Genomic DNA, 22,255 nt, shown 5'->3' with positions numbered 1-22,255 from the left:
TTGTACCTGGATTTGGTACTAGGACAACATCTAGTGATATTTGTAGCATTTGGGGATTGACTGAAGTTAGCATTAGTGTGTACATACCCTGGTAATACCTATTTACCTGGCTTGTTTGGCTTGTTAAGAAAGCCTAACAAAATTAATAAGTTTGAAAGAAGAGTGAGGGTATCAGATAAATGAACAGGATGATGTGCATACTGCTTCACTAGATTCAGTTTCTGGATTTGGCTTCTATGAGCTCACAATGTGAAAACAATAAAAGAGAAAAAAATGGATAAACACAAATATGAAATTTATCCATGCAAATTATAATGTCTGCTATATCCTAGATATGGGATCACAAGAATTGTTATTTTTATGCACTTTATTTTTGTCCAGCCATATTAAATGCTGTCGCTGGTTTTGTTATGTTTTTTATTCTTCTAGTTTGGGAAAGCTATGCAGAGAAAGTTTGCTAAGGGCTGACTGCAAAAATGTTTGAATCTGTGGATAGATTGCAAGCTCAAAAATACAAAGCCAGGCTATGAGTAATTGTTTGAAATTGTATAACTTTGGGCAACACTGGAGTGCTTCTTCAGCAAAATTGCTAGTGGCAGTAACTAACTGCCTACTATTTTATCCACAATGCATTGTAGTATAGTACAGTGTTCCCTCGATTTTCGCGCGGGATGCGTTCCGAGACCGCCCGCGAAAGTTGAATTTCCGCGAAGTAGAGATGAGGAAGCAAATACACTATTTTTGGCTATGAACAGTATCACAAACCCTCCCTTAACACTTTAAACCTCTGAATTGCAATTTCCCATTCCCTTAGCAACCATTTAGATTATTACTCACCATGTTTATTTATTAAAGTTTATTTAAAAAAATATTTATTAAAGGCAGATGAAAGTTTGGCGATGACATATGACGTCATTGGGCGAGAAAAACCGTGGTATAGGGAAAAAACCCGCAAAGTATTTTTTAATTAATATTTTTGAAAAACCGTGGTATAGACTTTTTGCGAAGTTCGAACCCGCAAAAATCGAGGGAACACTGTACACTATAGTAGTACTATTTTACAATTTTGTGGATCCTGGGAGGCAGACACCTAGTCCCATTGCTGAAGACCAAAAGTAGGGAAAAGATATAGAGAAGTAGGGAAAAACCTAAAAACAACGAGGACAGTAAATCGAAGAGGTGATCCTGAGCGAAGAGACATAATTCCATTTATTATAAACTTTCCCATATCTTATGCAGATCTTCAGAATCAGAAGATGAACAACCTGAAGAGGAATGGGAGCCAAAAAAGAAAGTACCATGTAAGGCCAAAGTGCCAAAACCCAAAGTGCCCAAAGCTGAAAAAAATCAATTGACCAAGAAGAAAGCTACTGTAGCTAAGAAAAGGACTAAGAAGCTAGTGATAAAAGAGGAACCTGTAAGTAATTGAAGCTAGGAAGCCATTTAGTTTTCCAACTATTTGAGAGAGAGTAAGAAAGCAAAGATTATATTGTGGAGATTTAACGGTGTTCGTCACTATTCCAAATTCCCCTGATTTGGTTCCGTTCTTTAGCATAGATCCAACAACCTGATTTACCTACTGTAACTTCTAAATTATCTGATTAATTGGAATAGAAAAATGGAAACTCCAGATGCATGTACGTTATGCTACATGCAAGCAAGATCTGCCTGTTTTTTTCCTTGAGTCACTTTAATTTATCCAGCATAACTGATGTGAAGTTATTTGAAACATGCATTTATATTTGCATGTCAGAAAACACAATAACGTGAGCATGGGGGTTCGGTGATGGCCAGAACTCCAACGACCCATCGTATCCCCTCTGTTCAGCATCATCACAACTTTGCACAGTCACTGAACAAATGGTCATAAGTGAAGAGGGGCATGTGTACAGAAACAAGGAACATGGACCACTATTGTCTTCCCTTTTTCTGAGTAAGGACCAAAATGGAGCCTTCTCTTCCAGATTTTACTAGATAGGGAAAAAATCCTATCCAAAAGTCCCAAATAATGTTGCTGGAATTACACATGTGGCGCATAACACTCTTAACTGCAATCTGTTACCCTAGAAAGCAAAATCTTATTAGGGCTAATCATTTTTGTTCTAACTTTGTGACCGAAAATTCATTCACATTTGATCTTGAACCTTGGATTAAAGGAGAAAATAGGTTGGCTTTAAGAGCAGTAGCTCAGTGGCTATGATGCTGAGCTTGTCAATCAGAAAGATTGGCAGTTCGGTGGTTCTAATCCCCTGTTCCCAAAGTGGGGCCCACACCCCACAGGGGGGCAATTTCATTTTTAATGGGGGCAATTGGAACCTTGTTTAAACCTAGTTAATGGCCTTTTAGGATTCCTCTGTGTGAGTAGTTCACTTTTTGAATAATTAGAATTATATGTCATGGAGGGCGGGGGAGGCCTCAGGATTTTAGAGATGCTTGGGTGGGGCATGGCCAAAAAAAGGTTGGGAACTGCTGTTCTAATCCCTAGTGCTGTGTAATGGAGTGAGTTCCCATTACTTGCCCCAGCTTCTGCCAACCTAGCAGAGTTGAAAGCATGTAAAAATGCAAGTGGAAAAATAGAGACCACCTTGGTGGGAAGGTAACAGCATTCCATGCTCCTTTGGCATTTAATCATGGTGGCCACATGACCACAGAATCGTCATCAGACAGTGCTGGCTCTTCAGTGTAGAAATGGAGATGAGCACTGCCCCCTAGAGGTAAGAATGACTAGCACGTATGTGTGAGGTGAAGTTTTACCTTTACCTAAGGTCAGTTATCTTCCGGTGCTTTTAATGTTGACCTGTAGGCAGTGACAGTAACAATGGACTTTCCTGAGGCACTCACATTTTCTGTACTTACGTTTTGCTAAGCAGAACACTGATATCTGTAGTAGCTTTTCCCCTACTCAATGACATTAGTTCCATTCCCCCACCATCCTAAAGGATATGATGGTACGTAATAAGATATTGATGCTGTTTATGTTCAGACTGGCTGTGGTCAATACTAATCTTAATGTGTTTTGGTGGTTTGAGTAGGACTTACTGCCTATTGCTATACCTGGAGGGACAGAAAAAATGACAGAGGAAGGTATCAATGTGAGCTGTTCAACCAAAAAACCCACAGTGAAAAAAGTTGGCAACATTAAAAGTGAACCTGGCTTGGTAAATGCAGATAAACCATCCACAAGTGCTACAGTGTCTAAAAAGCCAATTAAGGTGGAAGAGTCTGAAGAAGATTTTACATTTGGTGAACCTCCCTTAAAAAAAACTAAAACAGGATGTCCTCAGGAGAAATGTATAAAGTTTGTGGCAGGTGACAAACTGAATGGGGGCCATAAAATGAACTGGGACATTGTAGAGGTATGTAATGCTTTGCTTTTTACAACAAAACTAACATGTCTATACTGCTGGAGGAAACTCTCTAAAGTGACGTTATACATCCATTTTATTTCTGGTGTATATAATACCTCATCCGGATATATTCCAAAAAGTCAAAATACTTTTTGGAATATATCCAGATGAGGTTTTATATTTTTATAAAACAAAGCACATTGCTTTATCTCTTTATAATAAGAATTTATACTGAAAATTAACTATGAAACAGGAAGGTTACATTTCACAAGAAAATATCAAAAATGTTATTTTGTTATTTGTAAGTAAAAGAAAATTATGGAAGACCTTTTTTTTAAATGTTGACTTCACCTTTTGCTGGTCAAAGATTAGAAAATATTCCAGGATAGAAAAAGTTGTAAAAGAAAACATGTCACGTCAATTTAGTTTGGTATATGCTGTACTAAAATATATTCCAGCTTCAAGGAAATATTTTTTATCACACTGAAATGAGAGGCATGCTTCAGTTTTCTGAGTGTTTCGGGGAACATATACAGTGTCTTAATATCAGGGAAGGAAGGATTTACCATGGTTTTATCAAATGAATGAAGGTTCCTTATATTTCTTTTTTGTCTTGCAATTTAAAAGCAAAAAAAATACTAATCCTTGTAGAGCAGTGGTTCTCAACCTGGGGGTCGGGACCCCTTTGGGGGTCAAATGACCATTTCACAGGGGTCGCCTAAGACCATGGGAAAAGACAAATTTTCCATGGTGTTAGGAACTAAAGCTTCTATTCTGGTGCCTTGGGACATATTTTTGCAATTCGACCAATCAGGCGCTTACAGTGGAGGTATCCCTCTGACCTTTCTGCCAATCAGTTAAAAGCTCTGTTGAGAGAATTGACATTAGACTTATGGTTGGGGGATCACCAAAACATGAGGAACTTTATTAAGAGGTCACAGTATAAGAATGGTTGAGAACCACTGTTGTAGAGGGTAATACAGTGATCCCTCGATTTTCGCGATCTCGTTCTTCGTGAAACGCTATATCGCGATTTTTCCCACCCGATGACGTCACTCTCTTCCTTCCTTTCTCATCTTTCTTTCTCTCTCTCTTCCTCTATCTTGCTTCTTCCTCTCTCACACTCTCTTCCTCCCTCTCTCATCTCTTTCTTTCCTTCTCTCTCTTTCTCTATCTCTCCCCCTCTTGCTGGCGGGCGGCGGGCGGGCGGCGGGCGGGTGAGCGGGGGCATCAGCGAGGAAGACCCAGCAGCTGATCTGCTCGGCAGCGCAGCGAGGAGCTGAATCGGGGTTTCCCCTTTGCGTGGGCGGCGAGGAAACCCCGATCTTCGTCTGCTCGCTGCTGCTGCGCTGCTGAGCAGATCAGCTGCTGGGCGGCCGAAGGAACCTTCCCTGGGTCTTCCCCGCCGCCCACGCAAACTCCACCATCTGCGCATGCGCGGCCATGAAAAAAAGGGCGCGCATGCGCAGATGGTGTTTTTACTTCCGCAACCCTACATCGCGAAAAATCGATTATCGCGAGGGGTCTTGGAACGGAACCCTCGCGATAATCGAGGGATCACTGTAGAGCTTTTTGTTCAGCATTTTACATCTTTCCTAGAGCATGGTAGGCTTGATGCTATTTATTATATTATATAATTTATAAATTATATAATAAACATTTTTTCTCAGCTGCTGAAACTTTTTAACTTTATCTTTTAAAGGTAATAATAAACATCGTCGTTAATGATTTTATTTATTTCTACAAAGCTTAAATCCCCCTTCCCGCCGATTTTAGCAAACATCTGCGTCAATTATTTTATTTATTTCTGAGAAGCTTCTAATCCTCTTCTCTCCCCCACCCCCTATTTACAGTAGGCCAAAGTTGTGGGAAATGAGAAAGGTAAGTGGAAACTGAAATGTAGAGAGTATATAGAACTATTCCTCTAGTAAAATAGATGGATGCTTGCCCATGATCACCCAAACTATAACAGACATTTGGATTGTGGCTTTCAATTCAAAAGTCTTGCGTTTGAAACTGGATTGACAATACCAGGGGTTCTATTAGAACCCCCAGAAATGCAATTAAAATACTGTATTAAAAGAATCACCTCTCAGGTGAGTAGCAACCACAAGGATTTTTTCCCATTCTTTTTTTTTTTTAATTAACTAATGGAAGGGTCCCCAAACTTGACAACTTTTAGACTTGTGGACTTTAACGCCCAGAATTCACCAGCTAGCTATGCTGAGGTTGAAGTCCACAAGTTTTAAAGTTGCCAAGTTTGAAGACATGAATTAATGATTCAGGCCTAGTTTTCATTTAAATCATTTTGGGGATATGGTTTTAAGAATGAAAAATGAGTAAAGTTTGTAAACAAATATAGATATTCTTATGTGTTTGCCTTATTAAGTAATTGCTCTAAATTTGACAGCAGCAACCATTTCTTCTCCAAGTTTAACATTCTCAGAATTTTTTGTGAGAAATTCATACTTGGGCCTTTTTACTGTGGGTTTGCAGGTTTTGTCGCAAAGGACTGATATTGAAGCATGGGTGTGTGCCAATATAATCAAGCTTTTTAATGATGACAATACAATCCCTTTTATTGTTCGGTATCGGAAGGAACTTATCAATAATATGGAAGCTGATGTACTGCGTGAGGTGCAACAAATAATGGAAGAACTACAGTATGTATTAAAACATTGGGATGGGAGAGTAAGCAGTACCGTAAATAACTACTGCAGTCTTGCAAGCGTTAACAGAGGAGTTCTTGGAGGAATGCTTACAGATCTCATAACATGCCTGAATTCCAATCATGGGGAACCTTTTTAAAATTCCCGGATTGATATAAGAGATTACAATATAAGCAGCTAGCTGCAAACTTTGTGGTTATCAGTGAAAATATTGAAACTCTATAGCAGGGAAGCCAATTGAGAAAAAAAAAAGTTTTGAAAGTGGAATGGAGATCTGCCTTTAACAAAAAGTTTGGAAGCTTCCTAGCAATTCTGCAATTCTTGGGACAGAGGTGTCACCCAATAGTATCTCTCAGCAATCCCATCTCTACCTTCAGTTACTTGCATGGCCAGTATTATCATGAGTGGAGTAAATGCAATAGAGGAAGAAAAACTAGCTTTGGTTTTAGTTTGCTTTAAAATTCAAGGAAACTAAAATAAATTTGTTTAAAACTTGATCATATAAATGATCCAAAATTTGGGCATAACGTGAAACTGTGAGTAATCATCAGAATACAAATCTTCCATTTTCTTCTTTGTGTCTACACTGAAGAAATGGACAGTTTTAAGTATGTGAGTCTGTGGCTCAACTAATCTTCCCATTGTGACTTTTAATAGCTCTTCATTGTGTCTCTTAGGTAAATTTAAATAAGAGTGTATGTTATCATTTACTGTAAGTGATTGACTTGAAAACTCTTTCTCAGTGAAAACTGATTACCTTAACTGTGTTTCTACAAGAAGAAGCTACTCAGCCATGACTTTCACTTGAGAAAAGGCCTTTTCTATTGTGCCAATGGAACTGTTCAGTCTGAAAGTCGTATGAACAATATATATAGAAGGTTTAATAGTGAGGTGATAAATAATAATAATAATAATAATAATAATAATAATAATAATAATAATAATAATAATTTATTAGATTTGTATGCCGCCTCTCTCCAAGGACTGTATATTGAAAAACAATATACAGTGATACTTCTATCTAAGCATGCCTATATTTAAGAACTTTTCTAGATAAGAACCGGGTGTTCAAGATTTTTTTGCATCTACTTAAGAACCTTTTCTACTTAAGAACCCAAGGCCGGAAAAATTTCCCAGGAAATTTGAGAGCTGCAAGAACGCTTGGCCAGCTTCCTGCCATTCCCCCTTTAATCCTGGCCATCTCGGGCTTTTCTGGGCTTCCAGAGGAGCCTTTTGGTGGCGCTTTAGGAGGCTTTGGCAGCCCAGAGCGAACAAAGCATTTTCCTTTCTCTGGGCACTTGGAGAGGGAATAAACCACTTTGCTGTGGTGACTCTCTTGTGCTGCCTCCCATACACCCAGTGAGAGGTTGCCTCCCAGAGCGTCTGGGCATGGAAAGGCAAAAGGGGGTGCTTCACCCCAGCTGGATCAACTCGGCTTCAGTCAAACCGAGGAGTCACCACAGTGAAGGAAAGGCGCCAGCTACAAAGCGAGCGAGCGAGAAGGGAGGGGAGTCCTTCAGCATGGGAAGTAAGAGGAAGCAGGTAGCAGCAGCAGCTGCCTTCAATCAAAGGAGCGGGAGGTCTCCCCCTCTTGCCCGCCTAGGTTTCTCTGGCGCAGTGTATGAAAGGCAGCCACGCGCCAGATATATGGGAGGCGCGTGTTCCTCCTCGCCGCCTCAGAGTCCCTCTCTTTTTTTTTAAGCCTTAAAGTTTTGGATATTTTTGATTCCCCTCACCTTACCTTGTTTCTTCGGCAGTGACTGTCCTCCTCCTCTTCTTCCTCCACTTTCTCCGACCCAAATTCTGAGCTTTTATTTCTTTCCTAATGGGTTTGCATGCATTATTTGCTTTTACATTGATTCCTATGGGAAAAATTGCTTTTACTTACAAACTTTTCTACTTAAGAACCTGGTCACAGAACGAATTAAGTTCTTAAGTAGAGGTACCACTGTACATATAAATATCTAAAAATCTAATTAATTTACCTAGGTATTTTAAAACCCTAATAAAAATCACTCATTCCCATTCAAACAGCAGACATACCTACACTCGTTGGCCAGGGAGCTAGAATCTAATAGCTCCAAGCCTTGTGGCATAAGTGAGTCTTTAGACCAATGATGGCGAACCTGTGGCACAGGTGCCATAGGTGGCATATGGAGCCATATCTGCTGGCATGCGAGCCGTTGCCCTAGCTCAGCTCCAATGTGCATGTCCGTGCCAGCTAATTTTTGCCTTGCACAGAGGCTCTGGGAGGGCATTTTTGGCTTCCAGAGAGCCTCCAGGGGGATGGGGGAGGGCATTTTTACCCTCTTTCGGCTCCAGGGAAGCCTTTGGAGCCCGGGAAGGGCAAAACACAAGCCTATTGGGCCCACCAGAAGTTCGGAAACAGGCTGTTTTTGGCTCTAGAGGACCTCCAGGAGGCGGGGGAAGCTGTTTTCTCCCTCCCCAGGCATTGAATTAAGGATGTGGGCACTCGTGCATGTGCGATAACACACACACATGCTCTTTCAGCACCTGAGGGGAAAACAGTTCATCACTGCTTTAGATTCTTACGGAAGGCGAGGAGGGTAGGGGCAGTATGAATCTCTGAGGGGAACTGATTCCAGAGGGCCGGGGCCCCCACAGAGAAGGCACTTCTCCTAGGTCCCACCAAATGACATTGTCTAGTTGACCTGGAGAATGCCTAACTGGTCTCTGGGATTTATGCGCAGAAGGTGGTCCCGCAAGTAATCTGGTCTGATGCCAATATATACATGTTTTATTACATACAAATTTTTAATTCTACTAATTATGTTTGGTTTTAGGACTTTAGCAAAAAAGGTGTATGCCACAATACACAAACTTGAAAAAGAAGGAAAGCTGTCACAAAGTGTTTTAACTGCATTATTGAACTGTAAAACTTCGGAGGAGCTGGATCATGTGGTTAGTATAATAACTTCATGCAAATTTTCATAAACTTTATTGTATATTGGATTTCCTCCCCAAACATTGCTAAACCCTTTTATGAAAATTATGGCCATAACCTCCTAGAAGCCATTTTATACTAAGTTAGATCATTACTATATTATCTAATAACAGTAATACTGTACACAATTTAAAGTTTTAATTTTCCCAGTCTTACTTGGAAATGCAAACTGGGATGTCTTAATGCAGCACATGTACTGAGCCACTGAAATATGGCTCGATCCTGGTTCATGCATTATACAGTAACCCCTCGCTACTTCACGGTTCATCTTTCACGGATTCGCTATTTCACGGGTTTTCAAAGGGGGATTAAATCCATTGAAAATTTTAAATCCATTAAAAATTCATAAAATTCTTCTACAGTACTACTGTACTCTATTAAATAAACTGGTAGGATATCACATGTAGTTCCAGCTGAGAAACATTTAGAATGACTGTTTAATGCAAAAGGTGGGTTTTAAAAGTCCAAATACTTGTTAAATACATAAAAAAATATCTTTCCTCTACTTCACGGAAATTCATTTTTCATGGGTGGTCTTGGAACACATCCCCTACAAAAAATGAGGGATCACTTTACATGCTATTTTCTCAGGCAAGAAAGAGTTATAAAGGCAGATTACCAAAAGCATAAAAAGGATGGAAGAGGCAAGACTCGTGGTTCCTGGAACTTTTTTTAATGGACTAATTTTGGAAAGGAAGTATCTGTTGTTCAGCAATGAATAACTCTGAGAACTTATATACTAGATCAGTGATGGCGAACCTTTTTTTTCTCAGGTGCCGAAAGAGTGCACGCGCATGCTATCGCACATGTGTGAGTGCCCACACCCATAATTCAATGCTAGGGGAGAGCAAAAACAGCTCCCTCCCCACCAAGGCCCTGTGGAGGCCAAAAACAGACTGATTCCCAACTTTTGGTGGGCCCAGTAGGCTTGTGTTTCGCCCTCCCCAGGCTCCAAAAGCTTCCCTGGAACTGGGGGAGGGTAAAAATGCCCTCCCCCACCCCCCCCGGAGGCTTTCTGGAAGCCAAAAACACCCTCCCAGAGCCTCTGTGCAGCCAAAAATCAGCTGGCCGGCACACACGTGCACATTGGAGCTGAGCTAGGGTAACAGCTCGCGTGCCAGCAGATATGGCTTCGCGTGGCACCTGTGGCACCCTTGCCATGGGTTCGCCATCACTGTACTAGATTTATGTACCTTGCGTTAATCCTGTAGAGATAAAGCATAAAAATTTGAAAATTTGTGACAATAAAATTATACACCCACGCACATACACACACACACATATCCCTTATGCTTAGATTTATATAATATTATCTATTATAGTATGTACCCTATAAAACTGGAAGCAAAGGAACTAAAGCACAAAGAGCTAAACAGTTGGGCTTGGAACAGGCAGCCAATTTGCTCCTTGAGAATCCGAAGGAACTCAACTTACTCTCTTATGTCAAGTCCAACGTCGAAGGTAAGCATGTATCTTTTAGAAGCATTAGAGTATATAAACAGAAATACTTTACTGAGTAAGAGTGGCTGTGTGAATACGGTTCCACAGGAAACTTGTAGCCAGGGAACATTATTTGAACTGGTGTAAGGTTTCATACCTAAGCAGGGGGTTGGACTAGAAGACCTCCAAGGTCCCTTCATTCCATTCCAGTCTTCATTCCACTAGCCCCTTTGAGAACAGCAAAGATCTTCGTTTGCAGCAGATCCCACCTTTTCCTGAATTATATATTGTCTTGGTTAGAAACTCTGGAGGCCTGGTGATAATCAATAGAGACAGTACTGGGTAGATTAACTTGGCTTGAGATAATATTCTTTCTATGTCTTTTCTTCAGAGGCTTCCTGAATATGAACAGAAACTAATTAAGTGGATGGAGAACTCTTCCCTCCACCCCAATTCACTGAGGTTCCCTTTGTCATTTTAAAATATTGTACACTGTTGGCTCTACAGTATGAAAGCTACTTGTTCATGTATAACATTTCCATTCCTCACCAGTAATTCTCAGGCTTATTCATGCATACAAAAGTTTTTAAATATGCTTAACACTCTTGAATAAAATGACTGAGATACACTTTGACAAAGAAGTTGCGATAAAGCAACATGTTTTCTAGCAGGCTGGTTAAAAAATAATAAATCATGTGCTCTTTTCTACATCTTTAGAGAGTTCTAGGGTGGAAAGGCTTAGGTAAATCAAGAATGCCTAAATGTCTTTGATCCCAAATGAACCTCAACAACATCAACATTTCCTGATTAGTGAAAATACTTAGAAGATAATGAAGTCTATATCCCTGTTTTAGTAAGCTGCAGTGTGTAGATTAAAATTACAAGAGTTTCAACACATTGTAATGTGCTTCAAAAAGATAAAAAGAGGCAAATCCACTTAATCAGTAAGGAGATGACCGAAGGAGGGAAATGTCAGCTTTTTGAGAAAGTTCAAGGTTAGGCAATAAGCATTGTAAAAATTGCTGAAATTCTAGTCCAGGGGCCTCCAACCTTGGTAACTTTAAGCCTGGAGGACTTCAATTCCCAGAATTCCCCAGTCAGCAAAGCTGGCTGGGGAATTTTGAGAGTTAAAGTCCTCCAGGCTTAAAGTTACCAAGGTTAGAGGCCCCTGCTCTAGTCTATTGTTTTAAAAACAGAATCATAAATCCTTCACAATTTTCCTCTGCCCCGTCTTCTACCATATAAAACCAAAGTGGTTTTTAAAATTTCATTTTCACACTCGGTTATTGTCTCTCTTTTTTTCTTCTGCTAATGGTGCTTGTATATCTTTGCTTCATCTCTGTTTTCTTCTATAATAGGACAGGATGGTTTGGGAAGGAGTTAAGGAAAGTGCGTCTGTAATTCATTCCATAACGCCATTCCTAGATGTTTTTTTGCATGCAGGAGGGGAGATTGAGTCTAATGGAGCACAGATATGACCTTGGGTTAAAGTATTCAGCGACTACTAGAAAAACATTAATTTAGATCAGGGAAACAAATAACACTTTGTGGTAAATTGGGAAAAAGTGTTATCATAGATGTAAGGGCCAATAGTATGTTTAAGCTCATAAAAGTCAAAAATGAAACTTAAACAGAGACTTGAGAAAGAAAGTGTTTATTCTATGATCATAGGTTAGTCACTTCAAACACACACGAGAGGATGTGCAAGAAAGAGCTACCAACTTCGGAAATGATCTAACTCTTTATATATTGTTTAGAAACATTATGAACCCTCAGTTAAACTTTCAGTTCTGGCATCTTTGATTTGTGTATCCCCTGGGACCGGATAGAGCCTCTTAATTAGTATAGTTAGTGTGATCTCTTCCTGAGCATCTTCTTTGTGTTCACAATTTGCCATTTAGTCCCCCTGGTGTTGCCAGGAAGGGAATTCTCACAGATCAAAGGTGAGGGTTTTACAACTCCATTCTAAGATACCTTCTACGCTCATAGATTGCAGGAAGGAGATTGATAAGAGTTCAGAGGCAAGGAACATACCCTGTTTTCCCCAAAATAAGACATCCCCTGATAATAAGCCCAATCAAAATTTTGAGTGTATGGCAATAAGGCCAAGTGCTTATTTCAGGGTTTTAAAAAAATAAGCCAGGGTCTTGTTTTCGGAAAAACATGGTATGTTTTAATAAACACCAGTTATTGCAGGAGGTTAGTTGCAGGAAATAAAATTCTGATGTAGCATATTTGTGCTACAAATCCAAAGGCATAATATATCTATGTTACAAATAAAGAAGGCACAATATAAATACAAAAGGTATAATAAATCACATATGTGTGTTACACGAAACAAATGTTTTACAGAATGACAAATTCCTACTAATTCTATTACGCCAATACATTATATTCTGGTATTATTTAGTATATCCCTACAGTAGACAAGACAATCTCTGCATCTGCTTTCTCTTAAACCAGATTGTCCAAGCCTGAGGCCCTGAAGGAGTCATGGACTGTAATAATCATATTATTTACTACTTTCCCCACAGAACAGTTTGCTTATTAATCATTTGTCGTTAAGATTTTTGTTAATTTATAATAAAGCTGATGCGTAAGGATTGTAATTCACTGCTTCTGTGAGACAAAGAAAATTAATTTTTAAAGATTATTTTTTATTGTTGTTAAGAGTATAATGTTTATACATACCATGTAATTATAGATAAATCTGTAGGGGGCAATCTTAGATAAGAAAATGCACTGTTTTCTTTTTTTAAAAAATATGGTTCTTACAGAGAATGACCTAAACAGTATTTCCAGTTCATCTTTAACAAGATTTTTTTCTTTTTTTAGGAAAAATGCTAATATTTACCATGCTTCCCCAAAAATGAGACCCTGTCTTATATATATTTTTGTCTGATTTTTTTAAAATCCTAAAATAAGTGCTTGGCCTTATTGCCAAGCACTTAAAAGCCCGATTGGGCTTACTATCAAGGGATGTCTTATTTTGGGTGAAACAGAGTACTAACATTTTGTTTAAACAAATTCTATAGCTGGGAGGTACTGTTAACTGAACTTTATGATAGTTTCCACAAGACGTCCTTGTTGATTTTAGCAACAGGAACATTATTGGTTCACACTTTTTGTATAACTCTCTCAGTGCCTTGTCATCAGGCTAGGTCTGACACTCATCAAAAAGACAACCCAAAGTGTCTATTCTGAGTGTATTTTAATGGGCAGAAAGTAGGTTTGAAGCCATCAGTTGTTGTTACACATAGGCTGACTGTGAAAGGGGAATTATATGGTTGAGTTAGCTGTGAAATGTTTCAGTTCAGGTGCAGCATGGAAGACAAATGTGCAACATTGTTTTTTGTGGCTGGGAAAAGGATGTGAAGTGCCTGGAACATTTAGGCCTGGTGTAAGTGGAAGTGTGACCTTCTCTTGCTTGACATCAGAACAATTCTTGCTGCATGAGTTGTATAACCTCCATCTTCAGTTGATTTGTGGATTTTGTAAGCTTTCCTTAAACCATTGGTCCTCAACCTCCCTAATGCCGTGACCCTCTTAATACAGTTTCTCGTGTTGTGGTGACCTCCAACCATAAAATAATAAAATTATTAGGAAACCCAGGGGTGGGTTCTAACTTACCTCGCTGCTGGCTTGCTTCCTCCTGTGTTGTGTGGACGCATCTCATGGGTGCGCATATACTTTACATGCACAGGCATACACAATGCCAGATTTTTTTTTAAACAAAGTCCCCCCCCCCCAAAGCCACAAACAAGATAGCGATGCATGAGCTGTGCTGGAAATTTAGCTTCTGCGCATGCTCAGAAGTTCCCATGGTAGAGGGTTGGGGTTTTTTTTGCAGTACAGTGGTCCCTCGATTTTCGCGGGTTCAAATTTCACAAAAAGTGTATACCACGGTTTTTCAAAAATATTAATTAAAAAATACTTTGCGGTTTTTTCCTTATACCACGGTTTTCCCCGCCCCATGATGTCATACGTCATCGCCAAACTTTTGTCCACGTTTAATAATTTTTTTTTAATAAACTTTAATAAATAAACCTGGTGAGTAATGGTTGCTAAGGGAATGAGAAATTGCAGTTTATGGGTTTAAAGTGTTAAGGGAAGGCTTGTGATACTGTTCATAGCCAAAAATAGTGTATTTACTTCCGCATCTCTACTTCGCGGAAATTCGACTTTCGCGGACAGTCTCGGAACGCATCCCCCACGAAAATCGAGGGAACACTGTAGTCTCTTTGCATGTGGGTGGACCCACTTGGAGACGGATAGAGGAGCGGTGTCTCGGCTCATAAGACCATCCAAAATATGTGTGTTTCGATGGTCTTAGGCGACCCCTGTGAAAGGGTCATTCCACTCCCAAAGGCGTCCTTACCCTCTGCCTTAAAGTTTCTTATCACCATGTTTGCAGGGCATTCTATTTGGTAAATAACCAAATATTTTCCTTTAGGACTTTCCACCGTTGAGGAAGTAAAATCTGGGGTGCAGCATATCCTGGCTGACATGATTGCTAAAGATAAAGAAACACTGGATTTTATCAGAAATTTGTGAGTAACTTTGTCATAGACAAATCCTTAGAGGGTTAGAGATGGGTAACATTTACATTTTGCCAGTCCTATAGATTTGCTGAAACTCTTTGGTTTCTGGCTTGAATATATACTTCCATATGATGAAGTTTTATGAGGAAGGAAGACTTCTGATATTTATTGCCACAAGGAAATTCAGTAGGGAAGCCGACAGGGAGTTGGAAGTTGTTCCCATTCCCACTAATTTTTTGCATGCCTGTGGTCATTCTGTTTCTCTACTTAGGAAAAGAAGGAAGAAAGGGATCAAAGAAGTGGATGGGAGCGAGCAAGGAAGGGGGAGGGAGGGAGGGAGGGAGGAAAGAAGGAAGGATGGTAGGTAGGTTGGTTCGTTTCTAGTCTCCCTGGAGGCTTTTTTTTTCTGAAGCTCCGTTCCAGAAGCTTTTTTTCAGCCTTGAAAACTCTGTTTGAGAAGCTGGGTTGGGCTACATTTGGAGTAAAAGATGCACCCAGATTTTCACCCTTTTTTGGTGGGGGAGGGAAAGATGTGTCTTATACTCCAAAAAATACAGAATATAATTTGACTTTGGCTTACTATACTATTAAAAACTATTTAGCTTGATTTGTATTATTTTTTTCTTGGAGAGAGTTTAAGCTAAGACAAAAGCAACAATCCGCAAGATCACTTCGTACAGGGGACTTTTTCTGAATGAAGATAGTCCTTCAATTATAAGGGCCATATCAAAAGGGTCTATTCCAAAGACTAATATGTAGGATCAGGATGAAAACAATTAAAATCAATTTCTTTCATTTATATCTAATTAAAGTTAAGTGTAATAGTCATTAAATAAAGCCACACATTTAATAATGGATCTTGTTACGGCATTAACATTTCTATTTAGATATCAAATGTCTATAGAGATTCTCAATCATCCAGGGCATGGTTGTCCTAAAGGCAACTGGACTTTCTTGTTTTTTTCTTTGGAAATGTTTCACTGCTCATCCTGTAAGCTTCTTCAGTTCTGACTGAATGTTGAGAAATGGAAGGAGTTAACTTGGCATTATGAGTAAACCATACCAAATTAAGTTTGTAAAATACAAGTTTGTTTTAATATACTATGACATCTAGGACATAAAGTCTTTTTTATTAATGTTGCTATCATTCAGATGAAATTCTCTTGACTAAAGGATTTTTTTTGGTTGGTTTTAAAAATACAGATGTCAAAGGAGATTTGTATGCATTCAGTCATCTCTAGCAAAAGTGACTTCTAAAAACGCCAATGAAAAAAATGTGAACAAATTTCATTTGTACCAAAAATTTTCTTGCAACATAAAAAGCATCCACCATCACCAGGTATGTTGTCTAAATAAATACCTCTTAAATAAGAAAATCAAAATATATGTTTCTTGTAAGAAATTTGTTATGTGCTATAGTAGTTAAAGTGTTGACTACTAGTGGGGAAACCTGGGGTCAAGTCCATTCTTAGCCATGGAAACGTAGTGAATCACTTTGAGCTAGTCACCCACTGGCATCCCAGGCTACTTCATAGAGTTACTGTCATGGCAAAAAGGAGCAGGAAGAGTATTGCTCCTGGAAACTTGTGGTCCTGAATGAAAGGCCTTATATACAGTAGATAAATTAAAAAATCTAAAATTCTTGAACTATTTCCCTCTTGCCTCGGTAATCTTGTTCATGGAAAGGAAAACATGTTTTGTTTCAAACCTAAAGCAAGCCAATTGTGACTTAGAAGTTTCCCTGTACAGTATTCTTCTGCTGCAATCCCAGCTGGCCAAACCAATATGATGCATTTGGATTCTTCCAGGTTTTAACTGTAACAAATTGTGGACAGGTCTTAAGGAGGGAGTAGAGATGAGTTGGTGTGCCTTGCCCCTCTCTCCTTCTTGTCAACCTGCTCTTTGTTTCTGCTAATGCCCTCTTTTCCTGCTTCCTTGGCCTCCATGCATCCATGCCTGGTATGTTCCTAGAGAAGAGTGTTAGATCCTGTTGCTATAGGTAGAGAGGGATTCCCCTTATTTAGTGATTTACTGTCTTTTTTCTCTTAGACTGCAGTGCAGCCCAACCATACAGTAGGTACCAGACATATAGCTGTTTGACAGGAATCAGAAGTAAATGGCAAAAAGTAGAAGTAAAGTTCTACTTAGGCCTAGCCATCAGGAGAGGGGCGGCATACAAATCCAATAAATATTATTATTATTATTATTATTATTATTATTATTATTATTATTATTATTATTATTATTATTATTATCTGGAACAGCCAATGCCAACCAAGAGGCTCTTGTGGCTTCACGATGAATGGATAAATTGAATCTATCATTCAAAGAATTTCCAAACTCGCTACCTCCCCTCAGCTGGGTTCCTGAATGAGGGATAGAAATGGAGGGGACTGACTTCATAGAATCTCTCTGGGAGGGAATTGGGGTTTGGGTAGAAGGATGGATAGAGTGAAGTTCTCCTTTCTTACTCAAGTATATTTTTCTGCAATCTGAATGAATGGTTTAAAGCAACTCTCTCCACAGGAATTGAACCATTACTCTTATCTTCACAGCTGCACTCTCTAATCCAGTGATGATGATCCTATGGTACGTGTGCCACGTGTGGCATGTGGAGCCATATCTGAGGGAACGTGAGGCGTTGCCTTATGTCAGTTCCAGAGCGCATGCGTGCGCTGGCCAATTGATTTTTGGCCTTGTTTTCAGTTGTTTTCGCTCTCTCCAGGCTTCAGGAAAGTCTGCTCAATCCTGGGAATGCCCAAAAAACTATTCAACGGGCCAACTGGAAGTTTGTTTCTGAACTTCCGGTTGGCCCGTTTGACCATTTTTTGCTCTCGTCAGACTTCAGGAGTCTTTCCTGAATCCTGGGAGAGCGAAAAACAGCCCAACTGGCCTAACGGATGTCTGGAGGCTTCAGTAAGGCCTGTGCGATGCGCTGGGGGCAGTATGGAAGGATTGTGCGCATGTGTGTGGGAGAGCATGTGGGCTGTGTGCATGCATGGAGGGAGGGCATTGCATTATGGGTGTGGTCATGTGCACACACTAAAGCACATGCGCTCACTCTTTTGGCATCTGAGCCAAAAAGGGTTCGCCATTATTGCTCTAATCTCCAGTCCTCATTATAGATATTGTAAATAAGCTCTTTACAAAAATACGCCCTTGCTATTCACCATGATAGATATTTTTCCCCCCAAAAAATAGAAGTAGGTTATCATCAAAATGCTTTCAGAAAAATATGGGAACTTTGCTGCTGAACTTAGTTTGAACTCCTATTGTACAGATAGATATAATGTAGCATGCATACCTTGTATCCTGTTGAGAAGATGTAGGATCAGAGATATAGTAACCATATCTCCATTTTCCACCTCTAAAATGGCCATAAATACCAGTTTCTTTGTTGAGATTTGTGACTGAAGGAATATAGCTTCTCCAAGCCCAAATTGTAAACCTCATTGGATTTTTCAAATCTGCTGTCTGATCTTTGTCAGCCCCTACAGGAGTTGCTCCTAAAATCAGCCTGTGCTGTCTAAGGACCTTGGAAACTGACCTCTTTTTTAGTGAGTCATTTGACAATTTTGATACATATTTAGTCTACGGACATCAAACAATGAAGGAGAAAATGCGGCCATGGTCTAAAAGGGGCAGATTTTCCTGTTAAAGAGTTATGGCCATTAGCCAAGTGAAAAGAGTTGCATTAAGCCTTTTCAAAAAGGGAAAATGTTTTCTCCAGAGATAAAAGTGAGCTTGTACCTTTTATTCTAGGATAATGGCTGAGGTAGATGGAAACATTGTACATTTCCCCTTGGGACGCACAAGAGTTCAAAATGTTTTCTTTGCTCTTTCTGCCCTTGTTTTGAATTGTGCCATGAATCCCATACAAAGTTCACAGTTGTTTCACTCTTTTCTATGTGCGACCATATGGAATCATATTATTTGGTCTTGCCTCCCTTCGAGGTTTTATGGCAGTGTTTCCCAACCTTGGCAACTTGAAGATATCTGGACTTCAACTTTTTTACTTAAGGGGATGTCTGTGGGGAATCGGGTAGTTGTACCCTCCAAACTAAGAAACAGGGTCTTGGAGATTTTACATAAGGGACACCCAGGTATTGTACGGATGAACCAGTTTCTTTTGGGAGTAGGAAATGTCGGGGACAATGAAGTGGCTCCAATCCTTCTTCTATGGCTTTTTATGTAGCCCCAATCTTTCTTCTTTGGCAGTGGTTCCCAAACTCGTTTCCCAAACTTCACACCTGCCAATGCCAATTGGTATAAGCCAGTGTTTTTCAACCAGTGTGCCGTGGCACACTAGTGTGCCGCGAGACAGGGTCAGGTGTGCCGCGAAGAAGGAAGCTCAGGTTCCGGTCTCGCAACCTTTTTTGCTGAGAGAGTGAGAGTAAGAAAGAGAGAAAGAAAAGAGAGAGAGAGAAAGAGAGTGAGTGAGAGAGAGAAAGCAAGAGAGAAAGAAAAGAGAAAGCAAGAGAGAAAGAAGGCAAGAGAGATAAAAAAGGAGAGGAAGGGAGAGAGAGAGAGAAATGAGCAAAAAGGGGAGGAAAAAAGAAATGAGAAAATGATTGAGGCAGAAAATGACACAAAAGAGAGGGAGAAGTGACTCTTGATTTAAAGCATATGATAAAAAGCACCCAAAGAATAAGAGAGAGAACCCCCCAGCCCTCATCTGTTTTTGGAAATGGTTCAAGAGTGTGTATACACACACAAGGGTGAGGAGGAGACAGGGATGGAAAAAGAGAGGAGAGTGTCTTAGGGTGTCATTTTGGTTGGTGGTGTGCCCCAGGATTTTGTAAATGTAAAAAATGTGCCGCGGCTCAAAAAAGGTTGAAAATCACTGGTATAAGCCATAGAACAAGGGTTCCCAAACTTGGCAACTTAAAGACTTGCGGACTCCAACGCCCAGAATTCTCCAGCCAGCTATGCTATGTTATGTATAGCTATGCTATGCTGGCTGGAGAATTCTGGGAGTTGGAGTCCGCAAGTCTTAAAGTTGCCAAGTTTGGGAACCCCTGTTCTATGGCTTATACCAATTGGCATTGGCAGGTGTGAAGTTTGGGAACCAAGTTTGGGAACCACTGCCAAAGAAGAAGGATTGGAGCTACATAAAAAGCCATAGAAGAAGGATTGGAGCCACTTCATTGTCCCCAACATTTCCTACTCCCAAAAGAATTTGGTTCATAGTACTGAAGGCCTCTAAGAGATCAAAGGACACTAGGATGGATACACTACCTCTATACTGACTTCTCCAAGGTCTTCAACAGCTGCAACCAAAGGCAATCTCAATATCAAAATCCATCTGAATTGGGTCTAATAATCTACTCCAGGATTCCTTGTAACTGCAGACTGACAGTCTTCTTAATGACACTCTCCCAAAAGGGAAGATTAGAGACAAGACAATAGTTGTCTAACATAGTTGTCTAAAATCTAAAACAGGAGAGGATTCACTTTTGCCTCCGAGATTGAAGGCTCCACCTTTTCTCTCAGCGAAGCCAACACTATGTCTTTAACCTCAACTGCCTTTGAAAAACTAGTTCACAAAATAATAATATCTAACCAATAATGAATTATGGATAGAAAGCTCCTGTGACTACATGTATCAAGAATCTTCCACATTTATTGTAGCTCCAGCATATAAATGATGAGGGTGAACCTTTTATAAATAGAAACATAGAAGATTGACGGCAGAAAAAGACCTCATGGTCCATCTAGTCTGCCCTTGTACTATTTCCTGTATTTTATCTTAGGATGGATATATGTTTACCCCAGGCATGTTTAAATTCTGCTACTGCGGATTTACCAACCACATCTGGAAGTTTGTTCCAAGGATCTATTACTATTTCAGTAAAATAATATTTTCTCATGTTGCTTCTGATCTTTCTCCCAACTAACCTGAGATTGTGCCCCCTTGTTCTTGTGTTCACTTTCCTATTAAAAATACTTCCCTCCCGAACCTTATTTAACCTTTAACATATTTAAATGTTTCGATCATGTCCCCCCCCACTTTCCCTTCTGTCCTCCAGATTATTCAGATTGAGTTCATTAAGTCTTTCCTGACAAGTTTAATGCTTAAGACCTTCCACCATTTTTGCAGCCTGTCTTTGGACCTGTTCAATTTTATCAATATCCTTTTGTAGGTGAGGTCTCCAGAAGTGAACATAGTATGCTCTCTGAGGGATTCTGAACACTAGAAAATATTTTTCTTGCTGAGCTAGCTAGTTTTAAATTATATAAGACAGATATACAGTATTATTCTTTAAAACTGAAACCAAGGTAGCAGAAGATACTCCAAATCTGTATTTCAAATGTTATTGTTGTATGTTGTTCATATTTATTTTTGATGGTTTTTTTTTTTTTTTTAAAACATTTCGAATAAAACATTGCTAATGTTACTAGAGGCTTTCTCCAGCCATCTTAATGTCTCTGAAATTTCAAAGGCTGGTGATGTCCATGAATTGCGTCTGATGATCTATTTTGTCTTAAAATGCAACTTTGTCACTTGAGGGAGGTATTTTAGTTTTCATCCCCTTTGTCACAATGGAATAAACCTGGAAGCTCTTTGCTTGTGAACGTGCCTCCTCTTCTAATATTTGCCCTTTGTTTTGGCAGTCTGGGTACCTGATGTTAAAATATTTCACATGCAATTTTTATTGTTTGCTGTGCTGTTCAGTGATATGTCAAGCCTGGTATGTCAGCAAGCACCAGAAAAGCTGAAGAATATAAATTGGTGTGATGTCTTCAGGTCACTTTTAGACCATTGTGTTTAACATATGTGACATGTCTGAGTTAGCTAGTGATTGAATTAATGCTCGTGATGGACAGGGAATGCTTGCTTGTGACAGCCAGAGGCCTATAGCATCCATCAATGTGTGCAATGACATGGGTATGTCAACTTTTAACAGCTTTTTAATGGTTTTTGCAAGTCTAATGTATTAAAAATGCATGGTATTGTTAGCATTTAGGCGCACATGGACAGCAAGTGTACATAGCAATCATCTGCTTTCTCTCTCATGGCAGTTTAAATGCATGTTTGTTTTATTTAATGGAAATCTTCCATCAAGTGAATCAGAAAGTGAACATAGGGAGCAACCTTATACAATTTTACACATTCTAAATGTTTTGGACAGCAGTTCTCATTATCACCAGTCAGCATAGCCATTGGGATGATGTTAGTTGCAGTCTGACATATCTGGAGGATACTGGTTAGGGAATACATGTGGAATAGTGGTTAGCCTGTTAAACAATGTCTAGACAGGCTTTTTCTCAAAGCAACCAGGTGGAGGTGTA

The 22,255-nt window shown here is 39.6% G+C and overlaps 1 protein-coding gene across 1 annotated transcript in view; it reads left to right on the top strand.

Annotated features, from left to right (window-relative positions):
- SRBD1 (S1 RNA binding domain 1) overlaps nucleotides 1-22,255 on the top strand; it is a 175,212-nt gene that overhangs the window by 4,495 nt on the left and 148,462 nt on the right. Inside the window, exons 3-9 of the mRNA XM_070734549.1 lie at nucleotides 1,240-1,417; nucleotides 3,033-3,356; nucleotides 5,844-6,010; nucleotides 8,821-8,938; nucleotides 10,304-10,442; nucleotides 14,875-14,971; nucleotides 16,166-16,301. Of these exons, the coding sequence (XP_070590650.1) occupies nucleotides 1,240-1,417; nucleotides 3,033-3,356; nucleotides 5,844-6,010; nucleotides 8,821-8,938; nucleotides 10,304-10,442; nucleotides 14,875-14,971; nucleotides 16,166-16,301 (1,159 nt within the window). The remainder of the gene's footprint in view (nucleotides 1-1,239; nucleotides 1,418-3,032; nucleotides 3,357-5,843; nucleotides 6,011-8,820; nucleotides 8,939-10,303; nucleotides 10,443-14,874; nucleotides 14,972-16,165; nucleotides 16,302-22,255) is intronic.

This window comes from Erythrolamprus reginae, chromosome 1 (genome assembly GCF_031021105.1).
Source record: "Erythrolamprus reginae isolate rEryReg1 chromosome 1, rEryReg1.hap1, whole genome shotgun sequence".
In the NCBI taxonomy this organism is placed as follows: Eukaryota; Metazoa; Chordata; class Lepidosauria; order Squamata; family Dipsadidae; genus Erythrolamprus; species Erythrolamprus reginae.
The sequence above is the reverse complement of the archived record's forward strand: the minus strand, read 5'-3'. Positions and strand labels throughout refer to the sequence as shown.